Source organism: Camelina sativa, chromosome 17 (assembly GCF_030686135.1).
Source record: "Camelina sativa cultivar CO46 ecotype springtype chromosome 17, ASM3068613v1".
Lineage (NCBI taxonomy): Eukaryota > Viridiplantae > Streptophyta > Magnoliopsida > Brassicales > Brassicaceae > Camelina > Camelina sativa.
Genome location: NC_141896.1, coordinates 36,243,379 through 36,259,314, shown reverse-complemented (window position 1 = coordinate 36,259,314; position 15,936 = coordinate 36,243,379). Strand labels below are relative to the sequence as shown.

The 15,936-nt window shown below is 35.6% G+C and overlaps 1 protein-coding gene, 2 non-coding genes and 1 pseudogene across 6 annotated transcripts; 2 read left to right on the top strand and 2 right to left on the bottom strand.

The window, feature by feature from the left end:
- The first annotated feature begins 332 nt into the window (after positions 1-332).
- On the top strand, positions 333-438 carry LOC147924785 (small nucleolar RNA R71). Its single transcript, XR_015587941.1, has one exon. It is a non-coding gene; the product is annotated as a small nucleolar RNA R71 (small nucleolar RNA).
- Positions 439-4,445: 4,007 nt separating this feature from the next.
- Positions 4,446-6,191, bottom strand: LOC147924784 (uncharacterized; annotated as a pseudogene).
- Positions 6,192-11,215: 5,024 nt separating this feature from the next.
- On the bottom strand, positions 11,216-14,306 carry LOC104758397 (serine/threonine-protein kinase BSK11). Of its 4 annotated transcripts, none has more exons than XR_015585718.1 (7): positions 13,598-14,144; positions 13,388-13,523; positions 13,173-13,306; positions 12,838-12,943; positions 12,267-12,352; positions 11,716-12,173; positions 11,216-11,631 (listed from the first exon to the last, which is right to left on the bottom strand). XR_015585718.1 is itself a non-coding variant. In XM_010481255.2 (7 exons), exons 1-7 carry the CDS (start codon positions 13,958-13,960, stop codon positions 11,392-11,394), a joined length of 1,527 nt encoding a protein of 508 aa, XP_010479557.2. In that variant the 5' UTR covers positions 13,961-14,306; the 3' UTR covers positions 11,216-11,391. The 4 variants fall into 4 exon arrangements, 2 of the variants coding, with proteins under 2 accessions (XP_010479557.2, XP_010479558.2); XR_015585719.1 differs by having other exon boundaries at positions 12,267-12,337; XM_010481255.2 differs by having other exon boundaries at positions 11,716-12,177; positions 13,598-14,306.
- Positions 12,992-13,075, top strand: TRNAL-CAA (transfer RNA leucine (anticodon CAA)). Its single transcript has one exon. It is a non-coding gene; the product is annotated as a tRNA-Leu (tRNA).
- Positions 14,307-15,936: the final 1,630 nt, after the last annotated feature.

Here is a 15,936-nt window from a genome sequence, read left to right as displayed (position 1 = left end):
TCCTCAGAACCGTCCCTAGCATATTCCTGATAAACTTGAGTATCACCAGAGTTATCACAGAATTTGACACTCCTCTGGTCTCTTCTCAAAAGTTGCTCCACTTTTGCAGCCATCTCAGAAATCTGCTTTGATTCTCCTCCTCCACTACTTATAACTATTTTATCATAATCAACTTAACGGTTGTTGTTACTAGCCCCAAGATTTTCTCAATCAACTGTTGAGCCTCTCTTTCTGTTTTGGTCATGAAATCTCCATTGCTAGCTGTATCTAATGCCATCTTGTACCTGTCATCAACTCCTCTGTAGAATGTGTTAATGAGTAATTCTGGAGTGAAACCATGTTGAGGACATTCTCTTTTATAGTCTTTGAATCTTTCCCAAGCCTTGTGGAATGACTCAGTAGCACTCTGCTGAAAGCTTGAAATCGTGTTCCTTAGATGAGTAGTCCTCGCCTGGGTGAAATACTGCAGCAACAAAGCAGCCTTATACGCAGCCTTAACCAGCGATGTGCTTTATCACTTAAGAAAAATAAGAACAACCTGCATTTGACAGCATCATAATGTACCGCATTCATTCGCGTTGTGCCACATATATCCTCAAAGTACTCCAAATGATAAACCGGGTTCTCTGACGCTAGACCATGAAACTGATTATGCTTCACGAGACCCAATAGTGCCGGTCTGATCTCAAAATCATTTCTGGCGATACGAGGATTTTGGACACCTTTTCGGTACATATCAGAGTTGGGAGCATCATAATCCTTCAAATTTTGTCGAAGATTTGCCGGTCTTTGATTAAAAGCAGCTAAGCGGACAGCTTCGCAGCGTGCAACTTCTCTTTGCGCAGCTGCATGGGAAGCCTCACTATCAGCAAGAGGGTTAACGTTCCCAGCAGGAGGAAGTTCCTTAAACTCTCCATGATGTTAATCTTCCACATTACCAGCATTTCGACCAGCTAAACCATCACAATTTCAGCAAGTCTTTTCTTTCTCCTATTCTCTCTCTCTCAGAATTTCCCAAGTCCTCTTGATATTGTTCTAGGTGTGAAGAGTCTGCAGTGCGGGTCATACACCTAAAAACACAAAAAAGAGAGAACATGCTTTAGTTAACAACTGTAAATAAAAATGCTTTAGACTATAAATTAATCCTAAATCTCTAGATAACACAATTGGTCTCCGACCAATTTGATTGCTCGAATAACTATCCGATACACTTAACCGTAAGACAGTATATGCAAAGTCGAATCCACAAGTACCAAAAGTACTCTAAAAATTTGCGAGACTTGTAATTAGCTAAAGCTGAAAAATGTTTGTTCGTTTTAAGGTTTTGTGACGACCATTCTTGACATGAACACGAAATTCAACAATGTTCTTTTTTCATATATCCCACTGAAAAGTACTCAGCTCGGTTGTAAAGCATTATATATATATATATATTAGTAAAATAATCTAATATAATCTCATTCTCATTAGTTAAGGTAAAATGTACAATTGGGGGTTTATATACAATTGACCAAGCCTAAACCAAAGCCTCTAAACCAGCTAATCCTAAACTATACAGACTCCAATTAAACCACAATGATATAAAGTATTTACAATGAGAATCATATACTATAATAGTCCACCTCAAGATGGGGCATATATGTTGAGAAGACCCATCTTGCTTATCAACTATTGAAAGGGAACAAGATGAAGAGCCTTTGTGAAAGGATCAGCAAGCTGCAAATGAGTGTTAACATGAAGTAGCTTGAACAAACCTGCAACTAACTGTTCATGAACTGTGACAATCGGATTTAATGTGCTTCGTGCGCTCGTGAAAGACAGAATTATTAGCGATGTGAATGGCAGCCTCATTGTCACAGAACAAAAGAGTCGGCTTATGCAAAGGAATTTGGAGTTCCTTGAAAAACTTAGCGAGCTAGACAAGTTCATCAGTGATCAAGGAAAGACTGCGATACTCCGATTCTGCAGAGGACTGCGACATAACCTGCTGTTTCTTGGATCGCCAAAAAATCAAGGACGTACCCAGAAATATGCAGTGACCTGAAGTGGAACGACTCGTGTCTGGACAAGAATTGTAATCTGCATCAGCAAACGCTTGAATCTGAAGTTCTGCATTGGAAGCATAGAACAAACCCTGTCCAATGGTGCCTTTGATGTAGTGAAGGACTCGGTAGACGGCTTGGAGATGATCATGCCGAGGAACTTCAGAGAACTGACTGAGCTTGTTAACAGCAAAGGTAATATCAAGACGAGTAATCTGGAGATACATGAGCCGACCAATGAGTCGTCGATACATCTTACCATCAACAAAATCACCACCAGTATCCTGAGCTAGCTTAACACTAGGATCCATGGGAATGTTAGAGGGCTTACAGCCAAGAAGACCAGTTTCATCGAGAAGATCCAAAGCATACTTCCGTTGACATATGTGAATGCCATCAGCCGATCTTGCAATTTCCATACCCAAGAAGTATTTAGGAGGACCAAGATCACGTAACTTGAAACTGGACTTAAGCTCAGTTTTAAACTCCTCAACAGCAGCATCATTATTGCTTGCGATGATGATATCATCCACATAAACGAGAACACACAAGAAGAGATTAGTATTGATTTTCAGAAAGCAAGTATGATCAGAATGAGACTGCACAAACTCTAGGGCAATGAGAGTAGATTTGAACTTGAGAAACCATTGACGTGAAGCTTGTTTGAGTCCATATAGGGATTTCTTCGGCCTGCAAACAGCATTGGGAGGAAGAGAGTCCCCCTTACGAGATGCATATCCTGGAGGAAGCTTCATATAGATTTCTTCATCAAGATCACCATTAAGGAAGGCATTCGAGATGTCCAACTGGTGAAGAGAGAAACCATAAATGGCAGAGATTGCAAAAAGAAGCTTCACGGATGTAAGTTTGCAAACCGGAGAAAAAGTATCATGAAAATCAACTCCTTCTGTTTGTGTGTAACCCTTAGCAACGAGATGTGCCTTATATCTTTCAATAGTGCCATCAGCATTGTACTTGATCTTATAAACCCATTTGCACCCTATAGACTTCTTGTTTGGAGGCAAAGTACAAATTTCCCAGGTACAGGTAATCTCCAAAGCATCAACTTCATCATCCATAGCCCCACACCACACCTCAAATTCGTGAGCTTCAGCGTAGGTCGAGGGTTCTTTGTTTTTATCGATACAGGTTAAATAATAATAATAGAGTGCAGACACCTTGTCATAAGAAAGAAATTGAGAAATCTCGTGAATGGTTGAAGACCCTACTGAATGACAGTAGTAATTTTGAAGATAAGCAGGCTTTTTGGTTCTCCTATGCGATGTTTGAATAGAAGATTCAGGGACATCATTAGGACTAGCAGAAGGCATAGCCTCTAAGGAAGATGAAGAAGGGGAAACTTCAACATCAGATATAGGGGGAAGCACAGTAGACTTGCTAAGCAGATCAGGAAAAGAATATTTGATCTCCTGAGAAAGTTCTGACTTAGCGAAAGGAAAGAGCGTTTCATGAAAAACAACATGTCTGGAAATGAGAATATCATTGGTTTCCAGATCAAGAAGCTTATAACCCTTGTATCCAGAAGGATAACCAAGGAAGACACACGCTCGGGCTCGAGGATCAAACTTATGTATGTTCTTAGGCTATGTGGATGCATAACATAAACAGCTAAAAACTCGAAGTTCATCATAAGTAGGAATAGACTTAGTAAGAACTTCAAACGGGCTCTTCTCATCAAGCACAGGAGTTGGAAGGCGATTAATGATGTGAACAGCAGAGAGAATACAATCTCCCCAATAAGAAAGTGGGAGATGCGATTGAAATAGAAGAGATCTGGCTACATTGAGAATATGTTGATGCTTTCTCTCAACAACAGAATTTTGTTGTGGAGTCTCAGGACATGAATGAAAAGAAAGAATTCCCTTAGATTGATAGAATTGGGTAAAATTAAACTCTTGAGCATTGTCAGATCTAACCCCCTTAACTCTAGTCTCAAACTGAGTTTCAACCATTTGAACAAAAGATGGAAAAATATGAAGAACATCTGATTTACTTTTCATTAGATAAACCCAGGTAGCCCGTGAATGATCATCAACAATGGTCAAAAAATATTTGAAACCATCGTGAGTAGGAACAGAGAAAGGACCCCAAGTATCTATATGAACCAATTCAAAAGGAAGATTTTTGATATTATTTCTAGAAATAAACGGGATTTGTTTTTGCTTTGCCAAATGACAAGTTTTACAATGAAAATCTTTCAAAAGTTTTGGTTCAGAATTGAAATGTAAAACATTAGAAAGAGACTGAAGCTTATAAAGAGAAGGGTGACCTAACCGTTTATGCCAGAGGTCATGAGAGGTGACAGTAGCAGCAAGAAAAGAAGCTTTATGGACAGGTAAATTTATTGACTCTATGTCCAAAAAGTAGAGATTAGCCACATGTCTACCCATTCCAATCATTAAGTCCCGAGAAAGATCCTGAAGAGCACAAGAATTCTCATCAAACCAGATTTTACAACCCATAGATTTGGTTAATCAACTGACACTTAAAAGATTGAATTTGAATTGGGGAATGAAAAGGACATCGTAAAGAACTAAATGATTGCCCAAGTGAATAGATCCTATCCCAACAATGCTCACTAGACCCCCATTAGGAAGGTTAACATTAGTATTAGAAAGTGGCTGAAAAGTGGAAAAAGAGGATTTATCATGGCAAATATGATTAGTAGCTCCCGTGTCTATCACCTAAGCATTGATAGCAATAAGATTGCTATTTGTGGAACAGACATATCGCTTAATATGAGATAAGAGATCTGGTCTATCAACACTGGAAAAAGAACAAATGATAGAGGGATAAAAGTTACCATGTGTTGGACCATTAGGTAAAGAAGATGGGATGGAAGACACTGAAACCGCATGAACTTCAGGTGTGGGAGCAGAGCTATGGATTCTGGTGTTGAGGAAGGAAACTATCTGTTGCATCTGTTCGGTGGAGAGATCATCATTCAGTTTTGGAGTTTCTGCGATAATGCTACCGTCAAGACCATACTCAGTAATGACATTCGCTGCTGTAGGGATGATCCGAGAAGACTTGAAGCGAGGATGACCAACAGGATAGCTATTCTTCTTGTAGCATTTATCTATCACATGTCCAATCCGTCCACAAAAGGTGCACACTGGCATATTCCCTTTCTGAAAATTGTATCCACCAGAAGATGCGCCCTGAGATTGCTGTTGACTAACTTGAAAGGCTGAAGAATCGAGAGTACCAGACGATGGAGGTATGGCAGCCGACCTTTGAGAGTCATTTGGTCTAGCATATTGTAAACTTCAGACAGGGACGGCAAGCTTTTCTTCATCAATATCTGACTACGCACAGTATCATAGTTGCAGTTGAGTCCCATCAAGAAGTCAATGACACGGTTTGTCTCTCTTTCAGCCAAAAGATCTTCAACAGTCCTCGCAGTCACCTGAAGACTAGAAAGTTCTTCCCACAATGATTGAGTCTTCGTATGATAAGTAGACAAATCCATGCTACCTTGACGAAGCGAGTGAATCTGCTAGCGAAGCTTATACAACCGTGGGAGATTAGACTTGTGAAAACGAGTGTACAAATCTTTCCAGATCTCCGCAGCGGTAGCAAAGTACAAGATATTGGAATAGATCTGTTTCGTCACACTGTTAAGCATCCACGATTTCACCATACTATTGCATCGCTTCCATACTCGAGTCAAACGAGAGGTCCATAGGGACTCGACTGAAAGGAGAGGTACGGAGTGACTTGAGAAGAAAAAGTAGAAAGTATAACAGCAAAGTAAGGATCAGTTTCCGCAGGTCGAACAATAGATCCATCCACAAATCCTAACTTATTCTTAGCCTCAATACTCGTAGTCATAGCTACAATCCAAGTTCCATAGTCTGTTCCATCTAAGAGATCGGGAACAAGAACCAAACCTGGATGATTGGAGCTGTGAAGATGATAGGGACTGTGAATGTTGTCAGGAGAGTTCGAAACGGTGAACGGAGGAGAGAACGACGAAGGACGAGTGTCGAGTGCCTGATGCGTAGATCCAGAGGCGACTCGCAACGGCGACGAGCTTCGAGACTTGTCGCGAGGGATCGGAGAATCATTTTCCGGCAGATCCGGTGTAGATGAGCGATACTTCGATGTTGTCTTTCGTTTTCCCATGGCAGATTGAGCTCCAATCAAACGAGAGGTAGTCGAACCAGAAGAGGAATCGAAAGAGAAGAAGAAGACGCAAGAGGCTACAACGAAATGATCGATCGGAAAAAAAAAAAGTAACAAACGTCGGCGACGATTCAAATCTTTCGTCGGAGAAGTTTGTTAGATGGTGAGAGAGAAAGAGATATTTTGCTCTGATACCATATTAGTAAAATAATCTCATTCTCATTAATTAAGGTAAAATGTACAATTGGGGGTTTATATACAATTGACCAGGCTTAAACCAAAGCCTCTAAACCAGATCCTAAACTATACAGACTCCAATTAAACCACAATGATATAAAATATATACAATGAGAATCATATACTATAATAATATATATATAAATCTTATGTTTAATTTAGAGAACTATACTCAGCTCGGTTGTCAAGCATATATGTGTTATCATTTTGTTATGTTAAGTTTAATTTGGTCAAGAAATGTAAATTTAAGCAATATTTGGCCATGTGGGGGTTTCCGCGTAATGTAAAGTATTGGGATGTAAACCCTCACAGCAATATATGATAGGTTAATTTTAACTAAGTAATCATATTAAGTTTGTTATTAGTGAATAGTGAATAGATGGATAGTTAAGTACGCAAATTCACCATATCACCTTTTTCAATAGATAAAGAAAAAGATAAAGTTCCATTGCCAAGACTTTAATAATACACCAGTTTAAACTAACACGCTACAACATACCTAAGATACTATTGTATTAAGCACCCAACACTTATACGGTTTTACCTTAAGAAGGTTGTTTTGTGTTAATTTATAAAACATAAATGTTATTGTTTCTTCTCTAGTTTTTGAAATAACTAAAATTGAACATGACCCTACACAATGATATTTATATATTCAGGTATTAACCGAACATTCCCCATAGAGTGTTTTATATTGTATAAATAAATATAAAATGTAACTGTTACTTTTCTGCTTTAACCTAATGTATGATTGGCTAAGCTCTGGATGTTTGATCAAGACGTCTTTATTTCTTTGTTAGTGATAACTGATAAGCATTAACGTGTTAACATTTAACACAACAAAAATATGAAAACAGTGCGTTACGTTTTTCTCTGGAGATATATATATATATATATATATATATAGAGAGAGTCGGTTATTGATTAAGATATCTTATTGCTAAACGAAAACAAAGAAACTAGTAATTACGACGAAGCTGGAAAACGTGTTACCAAGAGTGTTCTTTTCTTTTTTGTTTTGTAATATTCCACAAGTTCATTTTCTTTTAGTAAAGAATCTGAAATTTTCAATGGACATATAAGGAAATGATAGAAAAATATTAGTTCTTTGTTTTTAGGGATTTTATCCCCAATTCATTTCATCGGTCAAGAGCACTTCATCATCGTCGGTTGAACTATTTTAATCTTCTTGAATTTGTAATAAATTGTAGGATTAAACATATAGCTAGAATATTAAAAACCTCAAGAGTTAAACTTCTGATTGTGTTTGAGACAAATCTTTTATGGGTATTTCCCAAGAACACGATAAACGATCAAGAAATGAGAATATATGTTTCAATTATAGAGTGTGTGACTCATAAGGAACAAGACGAGAAGAAATGCAGAACCAAACATGAATATATATATTATAGGGATATAAAACTCATCAGAGATGAGTTTAGAGACAACAATTTTCCAATTATTTTACTTACAAGTAAGTCTCTCTGGACTTAAATAGTTCAAGAAAAATTAAATTAACATCCCCTTTTTAATAAATTAACATCCCCTTTTTAAATAAAGGGAAGTACACAACATTACTTTGGTAGACTTTATAATTTTAATAAATGGTTACAAATAGGTTATACATAAGTTATAGATTAATTTATATATTAATTGGTTACAAGTTGATAGTTCATATATTAATGGTAACCAATAAAACCTTAATTGTAACCGAAAATCTTAAACGAGATACCAAATTGATAGTTCATGGATATTCCAAACTTTATTTTTGGAAGATCATGTTGTTTCCAAAGATCTACAATCACAATATTACCAATTTATTTTCCTGAGATTTTATTGATAGATCACAACATTAACCAAGTTATTAAAGGAGATAAAAATATACCCTCAATCATAAAAAGAAAGTAAACAATTTTGTTTTTTGTATAATAAAACGGAAGTACACAACTTTTTTTGTAGAATATATAATTTTTATAAGTTGGTTACAAAATAGATAATATATTAAATATAGGTTGGTTACAAAAAAAAGTTTATAGATGAAATTCGTGGGATATATGAAATTACGAATACACTTAAGAATATCTCAAAGAATCCTCTTAAAGATAATATTCCAATGATTTATACAATTTCCAAACAAAATATTGATTATTCCATATGTTGTTACACCATATATAGTGTTAGGCATAAAAATATATTGTTAAGCGTAAAAAGAAATAAAATCTTGGCAATTAATCACACTTAATCGTGATTTCCGAGATTTTATTATGGATTTCAAAATAAAATCTGACCTAACACCCTTACAAGCTATATAATTCAATGTCTTTAAAGCCGGACCGAAATGTGAACCGGAAGTCTTTCAGATCACTGGGTCAACAAGTCGGATCGACTGAATTACGGGTCAATTAGTTTATTAGTTTGATTACATTTTATGAATATAATATCTACTTTTCTATAAATATATGAACAAAACATACATAGTTAAGTACTAAACAACTAAAATTAAACTTTTAAATGATTAGATAAAATAACTAACTGATTCTTTTATAAAAAACAACATTTATTTTTAATTTGGTTTGAGTTTAAAGTGTGACCAAAAAAAAAAAAATTTAATTTGAAACCGACAACCCGGTCCGACCCGCCGGTTCAACAACCAGTTCACGGGTTTTAGCGGGTTTTTCTGGTTTTTTTGCGGGTTTTATTTGTTAGGATTTTAGAGGTTATCTGGACCGGAATACCTATCGGGTTGTGGTTGGATCGAACCAAATGGCCGGTCCGGTCTTGGTTAGAAAACATTGATATAAATCATTCAGATCTCCATTCACCAAAATGCATCTCTCATATTCATACAAAAAGAAAATAATAATAATAACAATCGTTTCTCAGTTTATAATGCTAAACCATCTTATAAATTATAGTTTATTTTGAAATTATAATACAGATAAAAGGAATTTCGACCCGTGTTCCAGCACAGATCCAAATCTAGTGTCTATATATTTAACTCGCCCTCAAGATCAATATCTTAGTTACTTATTTATAAGAGAGCTTCACTCTGGAATAGTAAAAGTAACCTATCACTCTTGGATTTCCTCCTTCTTCACTTCTTTCGTCTTCACCTCTTCCAACTTCACTTTCAGCTCTTTTCCATCTTCCGTCATCTCGCAGAGCTCATCCAACTTCACTTTCAGCTCTTTTTTCTCTTTCGTCAACTCGAAGAACTCTTCATCCAACTTCACTTTCTTATCGTTGAGCTTCTTCAGGGCCTCTTCTAACTTCACTGTCTCATCTTCCAACTCCGCTATATTACAATCCTGCTCTTCAAGACTAGTAGACACACTAGTATTTCCAACATTAGCCATTTTTTCTCACAAAGATTTCAAAAAAAAAAGAAAGAAAAAAGATAAAAAAAATTATAAAAATGTGATATTGTGAAAGAAATTAATTTGTGTGTGTTGCAATGTAAAAAAACTCTTCTAAACATCTCCATTTATAGCTGAAAAAAAGGTGATAATGTTGAGTTGCGTACTTCAACTCTCCACCTACGCCACTAACACAAACTTACTACTTCTCTCACAAGTCTATGGTTAATTAAGGCAAGTCTAAGGTTAATTACTACTTCTCTCGATATTGCCATTTTTCACATTTCTATAGGTTAAATCACATGTACTTTATTTTATAAGGGAATTAATTAAAAGAACTACAGTTGTATTAGTTAAGTGAATTGTGTAGTTGTGTTATATATATCTTCTTTTTTTGAAACAAAGTGTTATATATATCTTATAATATATTATTTCAATTTAAAAGAAATATATTCATTGATATGCTCTTTTAAATTTTAAAACATTCATAAAAATTTATGTAGACTTGCCACTTTACACCTTTGTGCTCTTTATCGTATAACAGAATTTATCTTAAAAATCTTAGAGCAATTAATAGTTTTACTGATCTGCACAAGTTTTCCTCAAAATTTCCTCGGAAATTTGTCGGAATCCTCTTGGAAAACTGTTAGAAATTTCTTATGATTTTCTCCGTCAGAAAATCCGTCTGAAATCGACGTACTTTCTTGTAGTGCTAGCACTCATACCCCAAAAATATTTTAAAAATCTTAGAATAACAAAAAGTTTAAATTTCATAATTTAGAATTATATATTATGAAATGAAATAGTTTGATAAGTATAGCACACGGAAAAATTAAAAATATCTAAAAATAAATGAGAAATTATACAAAAATTGAATATATATAACTGTTAGTAAAAGACATAACTACGAAAAACTAATGATAATAAAATATTATAACAAAAATACGTGACCCTCTGTCAAACAGTTCTAATGAATCGAAGCAATGTTGCAAAAAATATTTTTTTTATAGATTATAAATTTAAGATATTTTATGAAAAATTATGATAAAGAGTTATAATCTCATTAGTATTTATATATATTTATTGTATTAGTAAGAAATATTATGATGAAGAGCATGATTTTAAGTGAAAATTTTACTGATCAATAACAAAATAATTATTTATAGAGGTTTTTTTTTAAATGATTGGTAATTTGTTTCTATAGTAATAGAAACCACATAAAAGTAAATAAACTCAAACATAGTTATTTAAAATTTTATAAAAACTGAAATATTCTATTATATGAGATTTTAGTAAACTAACAGATATTTAAAATGTATGACGCAAATGACAAATTTTATTTCGTATTTTTCCATAGTTTTCGTAAGGTTACATATTTTACACTTGCAGTGTATCTTCTTCTTTTTTTTTTTTGCTGGTTGAGGACTCAGCTGAGTTGTATGTTTCTTTATTCGTTAAATCCAATGTTGTCATGCTTACAATACTATTATAGTATGTTAGTGTTCATAAAGTCTCCGGTTCACTATACAGCATAGATCTTTTTTTTCTTTTCTTGGTTAATCCAACGGGTATATATATACTTTGTAGTGTAATGCAATGTGGTCATCTTATGAACACCTCTTTTCTTCCAAGATCGAGGCTTCTTTTAGCATGCTAGCTGAATCTTCGACCATATTCAGCTTTGCGAGAGCTACGGCCTGAAGGTAAACTGCAGTGGGCCAGTCGGAATAGACGCATTGTGCTTGCATCGCATCTCGAAGTGCTGCATCTGGCTGGTCGCAAAAGAGATAGCACATGCTCCTTCGTGCATAAACAGTGGGAGAGATCATGATTCCTGTTTCTATGAACTGCATCATAATCAAGAATTTATTAGGACAAAGTCAGTAAAATTCAGGTGGTGAGTATATATAATGTTTTTTTTTTGTTCTTGCCTGAGTATATTTTTTAATAGCAGATTCGAAAGATTTGTTCCGAAAAGCTGAATCGCCTTGTTGTCTAGTGTTCCACACATCTTTTATTTGTTGAGCCCATTGCTGGAAAGAGAGCTCACATGTAACCTCGTCCTCTTTGTATTCCATTGCTTCAAGAATCTGATGAAGAGCTGCAAGGTCCATATGGTGACATGCATCGTAAATTAGAGAATTTGAGCGTTCCGTTTCATGGTTTTCATGTTTCGAAATTCCAAGCATAGCATAGGACGGAACATCTCGTTTCTGTTGAAGTGTAGCGAGAACTGAGATGATATCTATAATTTCTGGTCTGTCCTTGGGGTTATTGTGGAGGCATTTGGAAGCCAAATCAAACACGGCGGCAGCGTCTTCCTCTGGATAGTTTCCTTCTAAATGTGAATCCATCAATACAAGTAAGTTTTGCTTTTGAATTGTATCAACTGCCTGAACAAATGGAGAGCAATAGAAGATGTCATTATGGAAACAGGACCAAACCAATTTGCTAGGTTAATAGATGAACCTGTGTCACTCACATGACTCGGAGGGATGTGTTTCCCACTAAGAAGATCCAAAAGAAACGTCCCAAAGCTGAAGACAACACTCTCTGGAATTAACGTACCTACCAATATATATATACATCATTTGCCACAAAAAGGTGCAAAACTCTTTCAATGAACCTGTTAATTGCTTTAATATTTGCATAAGATATGCTCATGATCCATTTGCTAAGTGAATCAAATATATGAAGTGCATAATTCATCAACTTAGAAGACAAGTAATGGATAAATGGATAACAGTGTTTTTATCTTGTAATTTTACATATATGTGTTTGTGTGTGAGTTCGTTTATATAGGAGTATGTATGATTCAATTTCACATCATCCAGTAGCAAAGCATTCCTTTATTCTGTTCAAGCTCTCTTGAGAGCTCTTCTTCTTCTCCTTTTCTTTTTTTTTTTCATATTTTCATTACGTTTGATTGATTATATATATGTTTCTCTTCTTTTTTTTATTTTTTTTTTCATTTGTGAGGAAGATAGTAGAGAAGCTGTCTAGTAAGATTAAATTAGGTTCATAAGAAGAGTAATCTAGAACAAAGACGTTACCACTTATAAGATATTCGGGCGGTGTATAAGCAAGATTCGTGCTGAAGTTTTTGCCATCTTTGCTATTTTTCATCCACCCATAACATGAAAGCCGAGGACTTCCGTTCTGCGTGACAACAACAATAAAAGAAAAAAACTATACTGTGAATAAAATGTCAGGGTGGCCGAGTGGTCTAAGGCGCCAGACTCAAGTTCTGGTCCTCGTGAGAGGGCGTGGGTTCAAATCCCACTTCTGACAATTTGGTTACTTTTTGAGGAATTTTTTTACCAAAAAAAAAGAAAGAAAAGACTTAGAAATTTCTGACAAAACCATTAAATATATGCAATGGCGTTACCTCATCAAAGAGAACCCGACAAGTATTGAAATCATGGTACAATTTGTGTCCACTCTGTCTACAATATTCTAAACCTTCAGCTACGTAAAGGGCAACTCTCAATCGCATGGCCCACTCCATGGTTTGTTTTTCCCCTGTAATACGAGCAAAAGGGAAAAAAAACTCAAGTACTTGTGGACCAAGTAAAGAACCCTAAACACAAGAAGGTGTCATACAATGAAACAGATGTTTGTTGAGGGTGTCATTGGGCATATACTCCGATACAAGCAACCTTTCATCTCCGTCACAACAATAACCTATCAAATTCACCAGTCTTACGTGCCTCAGTTTCCCGATAGCCCGAGCTTCTGCCTGCATAGGAGAGCAATTAATTCAACCGTTTCGAATCAAGAATTCGAGATTGGTGAAAAAATGTAAGCACATACTTCGAATTGTTTGGGATCAGGCCATGTTGATTTGGAGAACTTTTTAACAGCAATAAGACGTACGTCTTTGTCGTTTTGAATGCAGCCTCGGTAAACAACGTTCGGTTCTTGATCAGAACAAACTGATACGACTGCGTTTTGGTTGAAATCGTTTGTGGCGTTACGAAGATCCGTCGCGGAGAACTCGAAGAAGTCCGGCACGTCGGAAAAATGCCATCCCCTGCCTTCATTAATGTTAGGAGGATGACGGTGGCGATTACTACGTTTGGTTCCTTTTCCACGACGGCCGGAGATATCATTAGAGGTGAGTCTCTTGTCATGCAAGGACGATGGTTTCAAGAAAGACGATTGACAGCAACCCATGATCAGAGGGGCGACTCAACTCGGCATCAACATTAACGTTCTTCTAGTTTTTTTTTTCTTTTCTCTGGCGACGCTTTGACGTCAGCGTCGTCGCCGAGAGGGAGAGAGAAAAAAGATTGGTCACTTTGGCATCTCCTCTTCTTTCGGGTTTCGCAACTTCTCTCAAAATTTTCTACGTTTGCATGCAAATGAATCGTTTGGTTTCAACAATATAAGGGTAGTTTTATCATTCCATCTAACTGAATATTTCAATTTTCACAAGTTTCTCGCGCGATATTTTAGGATTAAGTTTGTTTAAAGAAAAGAACACGACTCAATTAGATCATTATCCAACGTTTTATAATTTGCAGGGTTTCTTTTTGGCCTCCTCCTACGAACATATATATCTCTAATACTAATAAAGACATCAAAATTTCAAAAATATATAAGATTAATCTATCTCTTAGGAATAAAGACATCAAAAATTTGGTTATAGCACGGCAGTTGTCAAAATTTTACTTTTGTTACCGACCAAAACAATATATTTTAACAACCAAGGATCCACAAAAAAAAAAAAAAAAACAGCTGCTTTTCACAGAGATATGTCTAATTAAGCCTCAACCACACAAACTAAATTTATGTTTACATGGGAGTAATTCTTACATTTCTCATCGGAGCCATCTAAAATCTCCATAGCCTGTTAATTAAATTTATATTTTGACATAAAAGACCAATCCCGAAACACTGATGAGATGATTCGAGTTGCTCTACTTTTCTTGAACTCTCGTCACTGATAAGCTAGCATCCAAATTGCATCAATTATATTTGTATCCAATTGCGGATAACAAAATGCTTACTAGATTTGTGGAAGCAGCATACATTCTAGAAAAATCTCGACAGTATTGTTTTCTTAAGTTTTTTTTTTTGTTTTTCTTTTGCTCATAGTGCCGGAAAAGTTATCTTCGAAAGAACTTTATGCGAAAAAATATTGATTACTAAGGGCATCTTCATCAGGGTCTCTGAACCATGGTCTCTGAAAGAAAATGGTTGAAAAATAAATCAAAAACAAATTAAAAGTGTAGAATCATCTCTGAAAAGAGAGTTTTTGAAGATGTTAAGAGACGCTACGTGGCTTCTCTAATTGGTTTAAATTTTATACATGATGTTTTTTTTTGCTCAGTCTTTCTCTCTTCCCCGACTTTGTTTATTTTTCTATTTCTTTCTCTCTTGCTCACGAGATGGTGATGGCGAAATCAAAGACAAACGATTTGCCTCATCCATATGGGTTATGAAAATGGAAGCTGATTGGCAAAGAAAATCGTCTTTCATCTATCTTGAGCTTCATCCATCTGGGTCCAATCTGCAAAATCATCGGCAAATTGGGGATTCATAATTGGAGATTTTGGTGAAACGATGTTCTATGCTTCTCCTGGTATGATTTTATCTTGATTAATTATGGTTGTTTAGATCTGATTAATATTAGGATTATATGAATTGGGAATTGGGAAATTAGGGTTCTTTGTTGTTACTGTAATTAGTGTTCTTTGAGTCAATATGCAGTATATTCTTCGGTCCTTCTCATGATTTAAGACGATTTTAGGCATTCCAACCTCTTACATATGTTTTGTTGATCTTGTTTGATGCGTTTATTGTAGTTAATTTGTTAATTTTGCTGACTTTTTTGTCCCTCTCATTGTGTCACGGTGTCACCGGAGATTTTCAGTTTTGTCACCGGTGGTTCTCTGTTTTTGAATCATCCTTCGCCTGAAATCCATGTACAGGTACTATTTTTATTTGTTCTTCCTCTTTCTCATGAAATTTGTACCGGTCTCTTGTTATGATAATCGTTTAATTACAGTGGTTATCAAATCGGTTATGAATTTTTGTGCTGCTGTTGTGATTGCCTTCGTTATTGCATCGTAGCAATGAGATTTGGTGATTTTAGGGTTCAGGGTTTAAGCTTTTAGGGTTTATCGAACTTGACTGGCTTAAGAGAG